This window comes from Haliaeetus albicilla, chromosome 4, assembly GCF_947461875.1.
Source record: "Haliaeetus albicilla chromosome 4, bHalAlb1.1, whole genome shotgun sequence".
Classification (NCBI taxonomy): Eukaryota; Metazoa; Chordata; class Aves; order Accipitriformes; family Accipitridae; genus Haliaeetus; species Haliaeetus albicilla.
Genome location: NC_091486.1, coordinates 33,012,152 through 33,031,290, shown reverse-complemented (window position 1 = coordinate 33,031,290; position 19,139 = coordinate 33,012,152). Strand labels below are relative to the sequence as shown.

The 19,139-nt window shown below is 38.3% G+C and overlaps 1 protein-coding gene across 10 annotated transcripts in view; it reads right to left on the bottom strand.

Annotated features, from left to right (window-relative positions):
- Nucleotides 1-19,139, bottom strand: part of ANKRD44 (ankyrin repeat domain 44) — a 143,943-nt gene that overhangs the window by 23,936 nt on the left and 100,868 nt on the right. For 5 of the 10 annotated variants that reach the window (XM_069781831.1, XM_069781837.1, XM_069781838.1 and 2 more), the window contains exons 13-18: nucleotides 17,836-17,904; nucleotides 16,952-17,092; nucleotides 14,020-14,103; nucleotides 12,899-13,010; nucleotides 6,222-6,248; nucleotides 351-422 (exon numbers count right to left, since the gene is read on the bottom strand). In XM_069781831.1, coding sequence (XP_069637932.1) covers nucleotides 351-422; nucleotides 6,222-6,248; nucleotides 12,899-13,010; nucleotides 14,020-14,103; nucleotides 16,952-17,092; nucleotides 17,836-17,904 — 505 coding nt within the window. The remainder of the gene's footprint in view (nucleotides 1-350; nucleotides 423-6,221; nucleotides 6,249-12,898; nucleotides 13,011-14,019; nucleotides 14,104-16,951; nucleotides 17,093-17,835; nucleotides 17,905-19,139) is intronic. The other 5 variants (XM_069781834.1, XM_069781836.1, XM_069781840.1 and 2 more) reach the window with 3 other exon arrangements.

Here is a 19,139-nt window from a genome sequence, read left to right as displayed (position 1 = left end):
TCTCCAGGAGAACATCAGAGTATCCCATTCCATGATCAAAGTCATACGCTCAAGCTCCGGCCCCAAATTTATAAACTAGTTATAAATAAAAGTTGCAACTTTCCATTTAATTTCATTTCAGTGTCATCTTCTTCTTACCCAAGTGTTAGAGTCAATAAGAACCAGGAGCTTCAACTGCCAAAAACTTAATTAATTAATGATTCCAGCCCAGAACCTGGTTTTGTTACTTCTAGGCCTCAATCCCTTCCTAGCTTTTTCAAAACAAGTCTATGATTAAACTTTCTTCAAAGACAGAGATTAAGAAAGCATTATAGGAGATACTGATCAAACACTTTACATCTCATACTTACTGCTAAATGCAAAGGACTTTTTGTAGCTGCAGAATCAGATTCCTCAAACATATTGTTGGTTTTTTCCAGAAGCTGGGAGGGGAAACAAAAAAAAAAAAAAAAAGACAGTCTTAAAACACCTTTGCACGAGAGAGGATAAGTTCTCATGGACTATAAATCAGCAAAGATATATTTGTCCTCAGATGTCTGCAGTGAGTATTGATGGACTGTGAGGAATAAATACTTCACAACCTTTTCTGTAAAGTATTTTCAAGTTTTTCCCCACAGGGTAAAGTTATAAAACTAGTTGAAAAGCTTGACATGAACATCCTTACCCTGATTAATTGGTTTCCCTGAAATCATAGGGCCTGCTTGCGTGAGAAAGGAGCCCTCAAAAGGAAGGACTTGTGGAGTAGAGCCCTCAGTAAGTTTACATTGGAAAAAGCACAGTTTCATGATTACACAGGTAATGCATATGCAAGCCATGTTTGATACAGTGTTTCGGATAACTCTGACATATAATTAGCGCTGGGAATAATTACAACTGATCTGTGAGTCATTCACGGTAATTTTTATAATTTATCAAAGTAGAACCTGCTCCTATAATGACAGTCTTCCAAAATGCAACACATCCTTGAACTCTTAAAAACATCTAGTAACATGCATCACACTTTTATACGATCTTTTTCATTTCAAGGGATCCCAAAACATTTTAAGGCTTAAAAACCAGGGCATTTCTGTCCATCTAGAAGGAGGAACTATGGATTAGCATCACTCCACAATAGCACATGAATCCTGACAACTTATCCAATTGAGGCTGCAAAGAAAATCATACACAGTATTGACAACAATATTGATAATTCAATATTTGTTGAGTAGCACTGCTCATGTGCATGGCCTTTTACTTAATAACTACTCAAAGAGTTAGTCTCCAAATACCTTTGTGACTGGAAATTAGCATTTTACAGAAAATTAGTAATAGGAGACTGCAAAAAGGAAAGAAAAGCATGACAGGTAACTACAACTGACTCGTAATGTTTCTAAGGTTACAAGTCAATTTTTCCCAGAGTTTTTTTGAGGTTTTTCTTTTGTTTTGGTTTGGGTTTTTGTTTTGGATTTTTTTGACAGAGTAAGGAATTAATGAAAGACTGAAAAAGAGGAAAGAAAGTTTTTGTGACAATCTGGACAATTCTAGGGTATGACAACATGGAAGACTCTCTAAAGAGACCAGTGAAAGCCTACACTAGGCTTGCCTACGCTGCAAGATGATGGCATATCCTGAACTCTGATGTATGCCTGAACTTTTGGTGTAACATAGTCTTCAATAGATCTACATCAAGGATAAATTTACCCCAAAATCAAACTGGAATATAAGCTAGCATTAATAATGCATAATGTGTCACAAATCTCTTATTAAACAAGGACAGTAATCTGAATCCTATGGAAGAGCTAGAAAATAAAGCAGCAATTTCATTTATTTGTGTATTTTGTGCCTAGTAAAATGTCAGGACTGGCAAAGAAATGTGTGTTGGTGCAAATGCCTCTCATAAGCAAGTGGGTGTGTGTATTAACAGTTACTACAGATCTTAAAACTTCCCTGCAGCTAAGGCAGAGGGTGGGTGGGGGTGGGAAAATCAAGTGCCACACCAGTTTTTCAGTAGGTTTGGGGCAGAGTTAGGAAACACATTTGGTCTTACCATGTGGAGCCACCTCCAGTTTAAAATATTGTTCTTCTCTTATATAAGATAGCTATAAACAGAATGAAGCAGTAGCCAGCTCTAAATATATGAATACATACTGATTTTCTATAGTGAGTAAACAAACTAAAAAAATCCCACCGAACAAACCCAAGCACTAAGCTTGTTCCTCTGCCTGCCTAATACTGGCCTTTACTCTGAGTCCATAAGGCCAGCACAGCAGACTAATTTAATCACTTTTAATTACATTTATCATCATCTGTTGAAAATCCAGGATCAAAATCTTAACAAAGAAATACTTCCCTTAACCTGTCAGAAGGCTCCAAAAGTCTCCTGCAACAAGGCAGGTAATTGCCTTTCAAGTAGATGAAAAAAAAACACACAGAAAATTGACAAAATTAAGGCTCTAAAGGGACAAATTGTGGAATTGGAGAGCCCCCCACAAAAGGCACCTCCATGGCTTAGAGTTAAAGCAGCTTAGGCTGATGCAGACTAGGCTTAATGAGCTTATTACTCATAAGGCTGAATGTCTCCATCATAAAGTCAAGCGTAAATAAGAATGTGACGGTAAACCTGGTAGTTCTCAGATACATAGCCATACAGTGCAAGAAGAGAAATTATAAAGGAGAGCAAGAAGAGGAAGATTAAAGACGTAGCACTGATAATTTTTTTACTATGCCTTGTCAAGCACCGCTTTATAACAATTAAAACTAAGTCATATGGAGGATAAACATCATGCACAAAGAGACAAAAAGTACCAGGTCCAAGTTACCAAGCAATTCTCCAGTTTCACCAGTGTTTCTATGGTTCTAAGCATGCATTTATAGTAAATTACATATTTGTTATAAGAACACATAAAACAGTGTGTCCTTGGGAGGCTCTCGCTCCATAATGCTCCCATCTTAGAGTATACTTGTAAGAAGCTACGCACAGTTGCATGTTTTTAAATAGGTGAATTTATTGCTCAAAACCATTTGTCCTGACAGCCATGGGAGCTTAAATCCACAGGCCCTGCACAGCAATCCAAGCATGTCTGCTGTGCTGCGATACGTACCTGCCTGCTAGAAGCTGGCCAATGCATTTCAGTGAAGACAGACAAATAAGCATGAATTACTAACAGTTTATGGTTACTGGTGGCTGCCTGGAGAAGGTCCCAGCATATCTCATTTCTAATTTCTCGTGCCATTGAAATTATGTCTGTTAGCTGATTACATTTCTATATATTGATTGTCTGCAGATTTTAAGCGGATGTCGCACTGCAAGTGAAATTGGTGGGCACTCTTCTCTCTGGTTAGGTTATACCCTTTTAAAAGGTAAGGATACCCTTACTCTCTTTCTGCCTCTTGGAAATTCCCAGCATGACCCCTTCACTTCCTATAACAGCGTTATTTAACACTGTATGTAATTATTTTGTAAAGTCTTCTTCACACTCAGAAACACGAACTTGAATGCTTTGGGAGTGACATGCAGACAAAGTAAGATAAAACATGTCAATTATTCAGTTCTATTGTTACAAACTAATAGCGCTACAAGGCTGCTATTATAAACTGTCTTCTCTCCCCCAGCTCTGTATGAGGATTAATAACTTTTACAGTTCTCACAATTTTATTTTATTTGTACAGTAAGGGTATTTACAGGCATAAGAGGATTTACTACTTGATTTTATTCTGTGGCTATAATAAAGGATTACATGGCAGGATATGGTGTGGTGTTTTTTCCCCTCTCCATTTTTTTTTTGACTCAGATATGCCAGTTACTGAGTCAGGATACTTTATATGACTGTCCTTATAGCCTAATATATTCTAAAATTCAGCTCTGGTTTAAAAAAAAAAATTTAAAAAAGAAGCTTCATGGAGCATCTCCGTAATTTAAAATTACTATATAGGCAGAAAAGGAGATAATACTTTCACCACGCATAAAAGGTTTAAGCTACACTTTTAAAAGGAAGATGTCAGAAGAAACTTCAAACCATAGACACTGTAACGATGAACGCTATCTCAAATCCTAAAAGAGAACAGAACGCGTGATTCTGTATGAGCCATCATGCACCCACACCTCTAGGCACAGCCATTTAAGTGCACTACTGGTGGTTATGTCAAAGGTTTGATCTAACTACCACTGAAGTTAAAGTGACTTTTCTTGAAAATTTTACTACTTTAGTAAGGCAACCTCTACATTGCAACACACATACTTCCAGCACTGTTAATGAAATTCTTCAGTTCAATGCTATTAATGCTAATCGTAAAACAGCAAAACATTAGATTATGTGTGTATAATCTATAAATGGTCTTTACTCTGAAAGGTTATTAAGCAAACAGCATTCAGAAATTTTCACACGTGAAGAGCTGATCGAAAGGCAATTAAGACAAAAGAAGCAGTTGAACATTGCTCTTCTGCAATAATTACATAGCAATGTAGTTTATCACTTACAAGGTCATTCAGACATGGCAATTAGTAACAATTTTTAACGTCGCCTTCAGAACTGAATAAAAATATATCAGCTAGTATGTCACTTTGAATCTCATCTTTCCTCATAAATTGCAATAGATAATTGTCTCTACTGTGGGAAAACATACCAGCAGCAGCTTCTTTTAAATAAAGGCTTTTCCAGCAAGTAGCAAGCGCAAGATTGAAGACTCTCATCAGTTGTTTCAGATGAGATAGAAAAGAGTAATAGAATTAACCTCTGTATTACTTTATACCAGGGAAGCACATTTTCAAATCACAGAATTATTCTTGATTGAATAATTCAAAGATGAAGTGGTACAAATATATCCTCAGTGGGGACAAGCAATCCAGTAAAGCTCTCTGCATATTTGTAAATACAAATGATCAAACTATTTTAATTTGATCAGGTTAAAACCAATACACATCCTTAACCCAATGTCTGATACGTTTTCCTAAAATTAGGCTTTAAAAATCAGATTAATCAGTGTTTACAATAATTTCAGTCACGTTTGTAGATTATGGGTGAAGTTAAAATAAGATAAGCAAGATGAAGTTTCTCAAGAGCTTAGGTAGACTGAGTCTGAAGAAATTTATTAGTAGTTCCATGCAACTCTTCCAGTACAAAGTTTAAATATCCAACACACTACCAGAAAAGTCACCACCATGCAAACAGGACACTTACCTGGCATATAAGAGAACAATGTTTGTCTTTAAACATATCTAAATCTTAAAATTCAAGCAGACCTCCAGGCCACTGGCTGTTCCCAAGTGGGACACTAATCTCCTGTTGGAGCTCTTCCACTTCTCACAAAATCATTTCATATTAAGCCATATGAGTTCCATACTCAGTGGGTTATACAGGAGATTCTCACCCAATGAGTATACAAAGCAGGACAGCTCCAAACGAGAGTGAGAGATCCTACCCAGTACCAGTCAGCATAATATGTCGGTCACTTCCTGGGATGTAGAAGTCCAATTTCTTTGTCAGTCAGGGCAGAGATTTGGAACTTCACACTCGAATCACGTATATCATGCTTCTTTCTGGCCAGAAATTCTACCTCAGAGGTTCTGTAAAGCCTCATACTTTGGTTTAAGGACCCTCCTACCCAGTGAAAGTTTTGCAAAATTTCATACACTTGTGTAAAAGGTATAGGAAGGCTTTTATTTAGAGAAATTATTATCCTTAAAGAATTTCCTCTTTAGCTAGAAAATTTGAGCACTGGTGAAATACAGTCAATTTTTAAAATGTGCATTTCAATGGTATTTTTGCTACTCTCCTCTCATTTGTGCCTCTACTGTGAAATACACACAAGTGCTTTTTAAATTCAGACTCACTTGAAGATGTGTAATTTACATTTCTTCTCTGAACCACTTTGGAATTGGGCACAAACTTCCAGAAAAAAGACGAGTATTGGTTCTATTTCACATTACCAAAAGCAAAGTTACTTTAACATCCAGAAAAGTGTCATGCCAGTCAGGTACGTGCACTTGCCTCACAGCTCCTATGACTGACTGAGGAAAAGCAACAGACTTTCTAGCAAAGCTTGAGCCTGTAAGCCAAAGCCTGAAGTCCAACAGAAATGAAAGCAGCACACATGCAGTTGCTTAAAGTACATGGCATGCTAGTTAAGAGTTGTGACTCTTCTTCTTCAGGCTTTATCAGAGTGAACGTAAGGATTTGCAAAATACTAAGAAGTTTAAATAAAAATGAAAATACACAACATGCAATAATTTTTCATTTACTCACTATATCCAATGGAGTTTTGCTTCCAATCTAATTAAAAATGTCAATTAGAATAATTAAAGACATAATATTCAAGTATAATGGTAATCTGCAAGTGTTTCTTGGGTTTTTGTTTTGGTTTGGTTTTCCTGCAAGCAGTGCATGAACAAAAGCATAAACCAAGACCTGATCCTGTGTGCACCTCTGGGTGAAATACTCCTGAAGCAATGAGACTACTGCCTACTGTCAGACAGCCACTGTGAATAGATACCAGTTGCATTACTTCATAAGGGAACAGGGGAAAGAGGAAAATAAAGAGAACTTTTAAGATCCATCTACTCAATTGACAAAATACAGATATACAGATATAAATTACACAAACTGTGGGAGACTGCCTAATGAGGTTAGACTGCTTTTTAAGCCTGCAAATACCAATAAACCAGTGATAGGTTCTTTTTGAAAGTCTGCTCATGCAGGCAAACATCTTGCCTTGTATAAATAAGCCTGATTACACCCCTGAAATCCCAGCGCCCACAGCTCTTTCTGAGCTATACGGTCCAATGCAATGCCATATGCCATGATCAAATGCCCTTTTCATTTGATTCAGTAGATTTGAGGGAGTCAGATATTCTTCACACATTTACATTTAAACACCACACACACTGATACACAGACAGGTATTTAAAGCAACAGCAGAAGTCCATGGCCTCTTTCCAAACTGAAGAAAAAATATCTCCTGCAGTTCTGCAATGGCCTTGTTATTCTCCGTCAGAAGATAGCAGATATAAGTGCCTTGCTTTTCCACCCCGGGAAAATAAAAATAAAAACTAAAAGAAGACAAAAATCTGTCAGAGAGACAGAAAATAAACCTCAGAGATGCTAGGCAATACTCCTATCCTACAAGCCAAAGTGCCAGCAGGGTGCCAGAGCAAATGGTAAATTCCTGCACTCATTGAGTTGACAAGCAGCATTAGCTTTCTAGAAAACATCTTTAGGATCAAAATTATCTAGTTTCCAAAACATAAAATCTAAGCCAAAATGCACTGGTATAAGCTAACATGTATCGTCATTTCTAGTATATATAGCCTCCTATTGATCATTTATCCAGTGGGTACATATTGCACTAATGCTGAAATCAAGACTTAAGTAATTAAATCAATCTACCACGATTTGGGGGGGGTTCTAGGACTGACAGACAAATTAGGTTTATTGAAGTTACTTTCAAGCATTAAGTTCCTAAGTTCTTTTGCTTTTTAGAACCACTCAAATTAATGACTTTGTGCTTCACCACTAAAAAAGGAGCTTCCACACAGGAAAAGCTCTCATAGACATAGGTACAAAATCTTTCACCACAGGAAACACTATCACCACTGTTTTCAGACAAAAGGCTCCCTTTAAGAAAGAGGGTGTTGGTCGTGGAGATGGACAGGCAGTTCTGGAGGAGAAAACCCAGAACGTATCCCCCGAATGAATGGATTTGGGTCAGAAGGAGGCCTAGGGCCTGCCACTCGATAAGCATCTGAGCCAGATTCCCATGCGGCAAAAGGCTTTCTAACACCTATCCCAACCACGCTCATCATTCACTCATCACTAATTACCAGTGTCCTGCTCTCAGATGGATGAATGAACAAATCCTTGTTGATAAGAGACATATGTAGTTAGCAGCAGCCACATCGAAGATTTATGGTGATTTCAATTTCTCCACAGGTTAAGGAACCAAGCGTTTGAAGGCACGGCTTAACTAATTTCCAGTTGTAACAGCAGGTCTAACAAAAGGGGATTTCTTTCTCTTCAAACCCAGCCTCTCCTTTAATGGCACAGCCAAGATGGCCTTCTGCGAGCGGGAAATCTCCTTCTGCCCCTTCTCCCAGACACACACAGCTGTGCGGATCACCTTGCTGCAGGCAGACAGGCAGACTGAGATCTGCGTTTTCTTTTGGACACGCATTTCAGTTAAACCATCCTCTCCTCCCATCCTCAAATGAATTAGCCCCTGTGCCAATTCAATTTCTGTTAGCCAAAGAGTGAATTTCATTTGCTGATGGAATAAGGAGAAGAGCAGATTAAAAGAAAAAATAACCATAAACTCTTACAGTCAGAGAAGAGATTTCACTACAAGAGACAGGCATGTAGTTCTGTTTGCCCTAACACTGCACAGAAACCTATTTTTACCAGTACGAAGTGCTTGACTGGCTCTCTAGATAGAATTTAATGTGAAATTACAATTTAAATTTCACTGTTTTCACACCAATATGGATTTTGTGATAAGAGATCATTTCAAAGAAAAAAAACACCATCTTTTTCTTTTTTTCAAATTAGCTTGTTGATGTGATCAGCTATAAAATACCAGCTAGCGATTGTGACCAATATCCCTGACTACTGAACACCAAAGAAGTCAGTCCCAATCTAAACAAACGTGAGGTTATTTTTAGAAGTAGGAAAGCAGACGGGAGTTTCAGTTGCTCGTGAGCACACATGCCCATCATTCAGCCTTTATGAATGGCTCCTTACAGATGGAGAAAGAATTCAAGAATCTGCTTCCACTCTTCTCTTTTTAGCAACATCACGTCATTCATTGCAGGGCAACTACCCCACTAACATCCCAGACAACCTAAAGGTCCTCCAGGAAAAAAGCTTCTGTCATTGAGCTCTGTGGTTGAACACACAAACACAAATTTTATTTGTTTGGGTCAAAGGATATGACCTCTTCACTCTTAATCCTTATTTCTCCTAATACCTCTCCTCTCCCCACAAAGAAATTTAGCTAAATTCCAGCCAAGGTATTAGGCTCACAGTAAACACTAAAGTCAAAAAATGAAAATATATTTTCATAGATAAACCAGCCTTTGCTAAACTGTACTTAAATGTGTAAATATTTTGTAATGCTGAGAAGCTCTGGTGCTTAAAGCACAGATCGGATCCCTCAGCAAAGGAAACTCCACTGGATACTGCAACTTCTTCAGACTTTTTTTTAAGTGCCCATGTATTTAGAAATAAGCTATTTTAGACACCTGTTATAAAAACCAAGGGGGAGAGGGGAAGAAAAAATTAATCTTGCATGGTCTTTTATAAACTTGACATATTCTGGAACAATGAAATAATTCCCTAACATTTTGCCGAAGTTCAGTATTGTGCATGTAGAGAAATACTAGTAACCATTACTCATAAAATCAAGCTTACTGTTGCGCCCACTTTGCCTTAGTTTTGATCAGAATTAAAGCTTCATATTTTATATGTACTCTCTCCTCTAACAGCTTTATGCCCATAAAGAACTGTCTTGTTCTAGGGAAGATAATTCCTAGATATCTTCATCCATGAGCTATCAATAATAAACCAAAAATATTTACCCAAGGAATAAAACAGTAAAATAAGAGTTAATTTGGCACTGAAAAACAATGTTGTCATTTCAATAAACCTGCCTGGAAATCTCTTCTTCAGGATGTAAGGGATTGTAAATATTTTAGAAGGAGTATTCCGTATGTCAGAGTTCCTGTGATACAAATTAGTGGTTCGAAGTTAGCACTTTTAAGAAAGACATCAATTTATCTCTGTTATCGCACGTGTGAAACCAAAGTAAAAAATCTCCCTACATATTTACATTGGAATTAGAGCTGCTGGGCTCCCACTGTTCCTTGAGTAAGAGCAACTAAAAATATTGTGAATCTTAGTTTCTTTTTCATTAGCACTGAAGACAAGAAAAACAACAAGAAAAACATATTTCCAAGATACGGCAACAAAACTAGCCAAGTACTCCTCAGACATAACCAGCTGTCCTCACGCATCTACTCTACACACTAACCCACCAAGTCAACCTGCAGTGTTAACTGGAATCGGCAGCCACCTCCACCATTACTGAGGAAAGCCCAGTGCAGCTCAGGAGAAACAAGGCAAACAGTGTTGCCGTTTTTCTGGATCTACATTGGTTTAGTTTTCAAAACTGATGAACAGAAGGCTTGAGGACTAAGACAGCATTTGATGACTTACTGTTCTCTCTGCTATGTGGAAAAGAAGGGGCTTCCAGCTAAAAGTCATGCCTAGAGGCAATTAAACCTTAGTGGATGCTTCATTCAACTATGAATAACTAGAGCAGTCAATGTACTGTGGCTAATAGCTACCAGAAATAAAGATCATGGTTCATGACAAAGTCCTTGTCATAGGTCCACCACAGAGAGCACAACAAACTGTGACCAAGCCACCAGTCAGCCTCACAAGGCAGTGAGGCTCCTTTCCATCTGCACCAGATGAGTTCTTATTGCAGCTTTTAGCCATGAATAACCATAACTCTGTCAAAAACAATTTGATGGCATTGCAGGATAGTGACGTCTATAGATGACACTACTTTACCAGATGAAGCACGTGAATCAACAATTGTCTTAACACCTGGGAGTCTCATGTTGAAAAAAGTGAATAAACCTAAGCGCAAGGATTATTTCCATTTCATGCCCATTTGAAAGGCACAATTACTTTTCAACTACTCAAGACTTTGGTCCTGACCCTTTTGCCATCCTGAATCCAAACAATGCAAAAATATCAGTGTAAAGGCGGTGCCCATATCAATTAGTTGCTGTTATGAAATATAAAGTTATTACACTCAAGCCTTAGTAACTCATTACAGCTAAGGGACAAGTGCTCACATGAACAATACAGAATCAATTTCTGCTGACACTAGGTGCAAAGATGACAAGTCCTGGTCCTACTGCTGATCAATCACACATGCTTTCTAGTACATTTAGCTTTTGTATTCCAGAGAGAAAATGAGATACCTGTCAAGTCCTGAACACCAATGGCAAAATCCCGGTCCCCACAAAACTTTCAGGTAGACATCCTAGCACACAATAGTGGTCCTTTGCATGCAATAGGCTAAAATTTGTAGCAGTTTTCTTTCACCGATGTACACAGAAGAGCTGTATGACTATAACACTGCAAGTGGCGCTTGACCTTGGGTTTCAATACTGCAGCTACAGTCACAAATATGGGGCAACTGACATGGAAAAACATTTAATTTCTCCGCCCAAATACAGAACACTTGCTGCACAGCTGTCTCTAGCTCATAGTTTGCATTTCACCCTCCAAAATTTAAAAAAAAAAAAAAAAAAACCAAACCCAAACACCTCTGATATGCACTGCATTCCCAGCTCTTCCTTTTGTCTGGCAAGCCTAAGCAACACTAGGTCTCGACAGCAGGTCACTGTCTGCAACTGATATGTTGCCAGAAAACGTGCACAGCAACAAGCAAAAGAAAAGAGATGGGACCTTGCTCCATGCCTGCTCCACGCTAGTAGCACACAGGGTCTATGACATGAAGGCTGAAAGAGAATTCCCCAGTGAAGATGCCGTTATAGAGATCGCTGCTCGTGCAAGCCAAGCAAGAATCTGGTGATAAGGCACGGGTAAGGTTGCAATACGCATTGCTGTGGCCATACAAGCGTGGACTTGTACACAGCACAGAGGAGGCTACTCTATATATACACCCTTCAAATACCAAGAACATTTGCTTTTGTTCTAAAAGGGTGGCAGGCTCAGCAGAAGACCCCTCCACCCCCACGGGCAGAGTCACGAGAGAGCAGCTCTAGGAAAACGCTCTAAACAAGGAAAGGCTAAACTCTCTGCCAAAAGCAACAAAAGAGCACTGGTATTTTAAGTGTCTTAAATATACATGCTTGCAGGTGGGAGCTAAAAAGGCTTAACATCCCACCTGAAATTCTGACCCAGAGCTGCCCTCATGTAATTACAGCTCACGGTTTCCTAGCTTTTGGGACCCTGAGGTAGGCCAGCTGCAGTATTTCTCCTGTGGCAGCAGTGCTGGTAAATGTGGTGTGAAAGCAGCATGTGCCATGCAGAGCTCCTTTTCAATAATTAAGTACTTTGACTCTTCAACAAAGAAAGAAAGAACCAAACAACATAAAACACTAAACAGCACACAATGTTCTTACTAAAGCCTGAATATCTATACAGTTTTCTAATTGTAGGGGTTTTTTAATTAATCAGTTGGAGCCTACTTATATGTGACACAGTAATGTTGCATCACCCTGTATATCAGACAGATCAGTTAACACCCATCTTCATGACACTTATTTTTACAAGCCACAATCTTCTATAAATCCATACTATACATCTCCCAAATCCAATTTTTGGCTAAAAAATTTTGGCTTCTTATGAGCTGCAATCTCTAATCATTCAGGTGCAGGATATTAAAAAACAACAAAAACCCCAGCTACATTGCATACAAGGTTGATCTTGATTATCGTAACTTTATCAATGCTGCTATTGTTTCATCAGAGGAAAACAGGCACTGCAGGTATGCAGCTGACAAAAGCTACTCTCTCAGTTTCCAAGCCAGATAATGTGCCAGCTGCAGAAGGCACATACACCATCATACACTGGGAACTATCTCTTACTATTGACACATACACCAGGAGTATTTTGATCACAGTTAAAAATAATTTGAGCACACATAAACTCCACTCGAAGACAACATTTAAGCACCAGCTTGTTGAACAAGGACTGGATTATCAAGATTAACATGTTTTTAAGATACAATTGGTTGCATATATTTAACTGCACCATATTGCAAGTTTTCACAGATTTGTGAATATCCAAAGAATTCAAATAGTAACCATCAGGGAAGTTCATAATAGTAGCAGCATATACATACACATATATCAGCAGTTAAGAGACCTCCGAACTGTCTGAGCACTCACCAGTTCCAAACACTGCCGGTGCCCATATGCAGCAGCATAATGCACAGTGTTGTACCCCTCTTTGTCTTGGATGGACGGATTGGCATCATTTTGTAGAAGGAACTCTAGACACCTGTGGACAATTCACTCATTTAAATGAGAGCTCAAAATATTTAACAGACATCTCTCACTGCAACTAGGAAACTAGGCGCTGAAAACTGGCAGTTAATTCTGTATTTCTAATGGCACCTCAAATCACTAACGCATTTCCCTCTTTTCACCAATAGCTCCCCACATTTACCACTTTTTAAACCAGAAAATCCCTACTCATCTTTGAAGATCTTCCTCATAATCTTCAACCCAACCTTTGCTAGTCTAGATCACATAATTTTCTATTACAAAGCCTGAAAAAAAGCCAACAACTCTGTACCATTATGTAAACAGCCTAGAATTGTTACTACCATATGTAAAAACTCATAGATCAAACCATTTCCCTCCAAACATGCACTATGGCAAGCTGAAAAATAAAGATGTAACTGAGTTAATTTCCTAGCATGTACGTTTATATATATACTTTCTTCTTTGTTGGCCTTTTTTTTTTTTTAAACCGTGTGTTTTTCAAAGGATCCCTTATGCTCTTTATAGTGCCTGCCACTTTTTCTTATACCATCAAGAAAACATAATTCTGTTATTAGTACTTTCTTTCACAGCTTGTAATTTGTAGTGAACGTAAGGCTGTCATATGAAAAAGAGGATTTTTAAAACAAAAAATTCATTAAGCACCTAGATGAAAATGTCAATCTGAGTAAACAGAGAGGAAGCCATTGGTTACTTCTTTTTGCAACATACATGCTCAGTGCAAAGCGTTAAAATAAGACAGTGCATGATACTAAAGAATTATTAAATTACTGAAGCAGTATATTTTCAATCAAGAAACAGCAACAAGCACAGAAACAGAAATATTAGGGAATCTATGCACAGAGAAGAGTGTAGAGCTTTTTTTCTTTAGGTTAGCCCTCATTAAAGCCAAGCATTGTGTTTAGCAGAGCAATGAATGAGCAAAAGCAGAGTGTAAACTGCAGCCCAAAGCAGTGGTATTCTCCAGAAATGGAGTCTAACTGCTTTATTGACACCAAACTTACAACGCAGCTTCTTTTTCCTTCATCTCACTGGCTCTTTCAAGTTCTTCAGCATTTTCATGGGAGTTACCTAAAATATTCTTTCTTCTTAGTGTAAAGGACAGAAAAATTCACTTATTTTCAAAACATCATACCAGTGATTTTGACACAGTCTGCCACCCATCCCCAAACTCCTCTTCAAGGAGTTGACCTCTTCCAGTCAACAGTAAGAATTACGCAAGTTAAACAAATGTACTGCATGGGTCTGCAGCTAATAAGTTTTGCAAGCAACAGAGACAACTACAACATGGTAGTTTATCATCCTGCAAGTCAATGCCAGAAAAAAAAACCCAGAAAATTCTGATTTCTATCAGAAACAGTTTGATCATCACTTTCTAGAATCCTTCCATTTCTCCCAGAGCAATGTTGCACATTTTGTTTCCTTTGCAGAGAGGAACTCAGGATTACCACAGCTTGCTTCTTCCTACAGTAACCTGCTGGTTCTTCTCTAATATTTAAGATTTAGAGAAACTTTAATTGCTGATACTAAATTGGTCTATCTTGAATCTGCATTAGCTGTATTGCTGACTCTCCTCACTTTCTGTGAAGTATCTTGGCAACACCATGTGGCACTCTCAGTCAGATTCTTTAGATTCTTCAAAGAGCTCAGCATGTCTTCATATTCCTGCACACCCAGATCATTTTAGGCACCTCTGCTTCCCAGCTGGATGGATGGCAGACAGAAGACTATGATTTGTAATCTTAGAATCATGACCTTGTGATTATGATCCTTCTTGGCCACCAAGGCTAACACAGAATACATTTACAAACTGCTATCATCATGGATTAGTAGCTCAAAAGGTTTGTAGGACAGTTTGCTAATTTCAATCGCAATGTAACATGCAAATTCCAGACTGGATTCTGCACAATGCAGAACAGTACATTCTTTCTTTAATATGCAGTTTCCCATTTGTAATATCAAGATTTGACATTCTTCCTGTGAGTGCTAGCAATAATGGGTTGTTCCACAAACCCAGGGTCTGTCTGATGTCCACTGACTCAGAGAAAACTTAATTATAAATAAAATAACTCCCCTGAATATTAGCACTGGAAGCTCATAAACAGTACTCATGTGTTGTGCTGAAGTCCTACCTGCATCTGCTTTCAGTTAACTACAAATCAGTGAGATCCCAAAATAAGATTCCCTGAACAGAGTAAGTGATGATCTGGAGAAACAGTACATACTCAGAAACTGCAAGCATCTATTTAATGAAAATGCTGTTGTGATTTCCATTGCAGGAAAGGGTACTTTCTGAAGACCATAAGCAACAACAGTCACCAAAACAGCTGAAACAGTAGGGCAACCTTGCTGCACCAAGACTTCTTCCTGCTCATTAACTGTCCACACCCAAAGTTAAATAATCATGAATATTCTTTGGACTGAGATTGCCTGACCTTGGGAGTTTTTTTGCCATTCAGCAGGAAAAAAAATATGCTGACCTATAAATTCACAGACTGCAAATAGCATTTCATCTATGTAACAAGGATTCTTCCAGAACATCTCAAACTGGAAAATTTAATGAGAAGACAGCATCACCACATCAGAATCAATTTAGGTTTGGGCTATGAGGGCAAATAAAGGCCACATACTCCTGCCACTGTTCAGGTGTTAACTAAAAGTGAGCTTTTTTTTTTAATTAGTGATGGAAGTAGATAGTTACATCCTGAAGTTAACCAATAGCTTGCTTAAATGCAGGAACTTCACCTATGAAGAGACAAAAGCTAAAAAACACATACCAAATCGCCATTCTCAACACCCTGAGTAACACCTCACCCTGACAGGACAGAATTAGAAACAGCCAGTGCTGAAAGCCTTCCTACAACCCTACTCTGACTGTAATGTCAAGCACAGACCTTTGAAGATCCTGCTGCATTCTTCTCAGCACTGTTCAGGTTTGAGGGTGATAGGGAAGACATTTTTTATATTGCAAATGATGAAGAAGCTACCAAGGCTCTGGTATGGCATGCAAACCTCTATTATAAAGTTAAGCTGAAGTTTTCCTGCAGTGGCTTTGAGGTGGTATTCTGCTGGGAATGAGCCAGACATTTGTACCAGACCTCACTATACAAGAAACCAAAAAAATAGTTCCTTAGTGTCTAGAGGAATGAGACAGAGAAACATGGGATGACCTAAAATTAATGCAGGTCACTAACAGTTTTAAGAGAGAACTAACAGGATAATTGAGCCTGGTTTATATGGTACATTACAAGGAAGAGATTGCCAAAATATGCAACTAGCCAGGAATTAGAAATTGCAGTCACTAACCACAGGATTTCTAAGTTTTGCAGCTGTTTTCCCCCTTTCTCACAAAAACGACACTGCATTCTGCCACAGGATATTTCCCAGGCCTCTCTCTCTTTAAAGTCTCTGAAAAGCAACCTGTTTGGACAGGGTAAGCATTTTTATCATCTCTGACAGTTGAGAGAGACTGATGGGTAGATCTAGCCCATCTTTTCCAGAAAGTCTGTCAGAATGGCCAGATGTCTGTCTGTCACTGCAGCCCATCTAGGAAAACCTCTCCTTCTGCTGTTTCTTGCTCCATCCCTTCTGATGGACTTCCAAAGCAGATACAGAAAATTCTCTGAGCATACTCTTGTGAGGAAACCACACAGAAGAAAACAGAAGACAAAATGTTGTGAAAATAGTTCAGTAGGACAGGGTGGCTGCAAAACTGTGCATTACACCAAAGGTAAACTGTAGAGCTGAAATGCTACATCATCTGGTGATTTGGCTTATAGTCAGAGCAATTCAGTGTGGAGTTATGCACACATCTGAGAGAAATTCCTTTGCTAGCAGGATCATTTTTTGGGCTCATGACATAGCATCATGAATAGAATAGAATGACACTGATATAGCAAAACACTTTAAACAAGGAATACAAAGAGGCTTTCTTACTTTCGGTCCATGTCAGAAGCAGCAGCATAGTGCAAAGGGGTGCGTCCCCAGTCATCTGTTTCATTAATATTGGCTCCTGTTGTCACCAGTGTCTCAATACAGTGGAAATGACAATTTGCAGCTGCATAGTGCAAAGGTGTCCTGGAACATAAGTGACAATTACCTCATATTCCAATATGCACCACTGAAGATAAAGATACATCTTAATTGTGCATTCCTACAGATTTTCAGCAGTCAGTATCAGCACCTTATGTTCCTGTGATGAAATGAAAAGTTATGGAAATTCAACAAAATATTGTGTTAACAGGAAGTTTTGGTGCTCCTACGAAGCCTAATAAGATACAGATCATCAATCTGCGTCTTCCAAACAACCTATCCCCTGTGATGGCCTCTGCTGTTGCTGTGCATACACACTACTTTCTTCCAGTTTGGAGGCAGAGCAAAGCACGGTGTCCCTCACAGCACCTTATTTAGCTGACATAGCAACACTCATTGCAACACTTCATATGGGGAAAAAAAACCTCTAGGAAGCACATCAAATGGCAGCAATCCTCCCATCATAAGTCAGGTGTTGTCTTGGGCACACAAGCACAAGAATTTAGGCAATAAGAGAAGCAATAAGGAAAAAAAACAAAACTGTGATATTTTTAAAACAGAAAACTCAAGACGGTGGGATGGCTTTTATGTATTTAATGAAGTCTGCACCTGTCTGTCTGGCATATAACTGCAGCAGCAAGAGTTCTGCAGGGATGGCCAAACTCCTACTGTATTTTACTGTCATTTTTCATAGAACATATGATTTCCAGACTGAGGTGGTCTTTCTTCCCTGCATGCTAGATTCTTTTTTTTTTTTCTTTTTTAAATGAGCTTCAAAATTTACCTACCTCCCACATTTGTCCTTCTTATTAAAATCTGCTCCACTGCTTTGCAAGAGTTTTATACATTCAACATTACTGGAAAGAGAAGTAAAGAAAACAAGACATGAACAAACCAGAAGTTTATATCTGTGTTGCCCCCTGCCCCCAAAAAGGAAAAAGTTACTCTAACTATTTTTGTATTATTTCCCATGCAGAAACAGGGTACAGCCAAATACAATGTGAGATTCAATCAAACAGAAAATAAAGCTTCAAAAAACTATTTCCTTTTTTTCTTGAAAACCTCAAATTTCTGCAGAGGAAAAAAAAATTTTCCAAAGAAAGCACAGTAAATGTGATCTGAATTCAGTGTTTGGAGATTTTTAATGGGAGCCGTACTCTAATGCTTCCCACACTGAACTGGTATTTTATAAGAGAAATTTAAAAGTAAGTTGTTGCTAGCATATAAAATGCCAGTATAATAATGAAGAGGTGACATTTAACGAAATCCACCCCCGTTCAGCAAAGCATTCAAGAGTAAGCAGTTTGTTCAAATCCTGTTTACTTAGTGAGATTTAATCACAAGAGTTACTTTTAGGTTTATTCTCATATGATTTCTTGACTACTGTTGACAAATCACATCTCCAAGTGCTTTGTTGAATAAGGGTCATAGCTAGTTAAAGTGATTGTCATATCAATATTGCATCTTTATGAGTGGATGAGTTGCACTCCATTGCTTTGTATCTGTCAAAAGAATTCACCACATCATAGCTGCTTCATCTTGTTTAAAGCCAGGTGATTTTTAATAGAAAATAAAACAGCTGAATTCTTACGTCTTTTGTAATTCAAGCGAATAAATGTATGACTCCAATCCAGAAAATGACATAAAGAAATGCAGCACTTTCCAAGACTCCTTGTCATTCACAGGGGCAATAAATCATTTGGGTTCACAATAAGATGAGCAGGCCTTTGAAGTATGTTCTTTTCCTAGTACCCATGCAACTCCCTTTAATGTAATGGGAGTAACAGGCATGTGTCAGGAAAAAAATGCCTTTTGTATAGCTCCAGGAAAAAAAAAAGTTGGATGCAATACGTTGACATTACGTTCATCCCTACTCTAAACTGCTGTTGCATAGAATAGCTACAGAACACTCACCACAACGTACTAAAAATAAAAACACTTGTTCGTGATGACAATTGTAGTAAACCACTGGAAAAACATGGTTTATTTTCATGAGCCACTTGTGCTTCTTATGAAGCCTCTCCTCTTTAGGACTTCCAGGTTGTTTTTATTATTCTTTTGGGGTGCAGCCTTATCAAAGAGGTAGCATCTG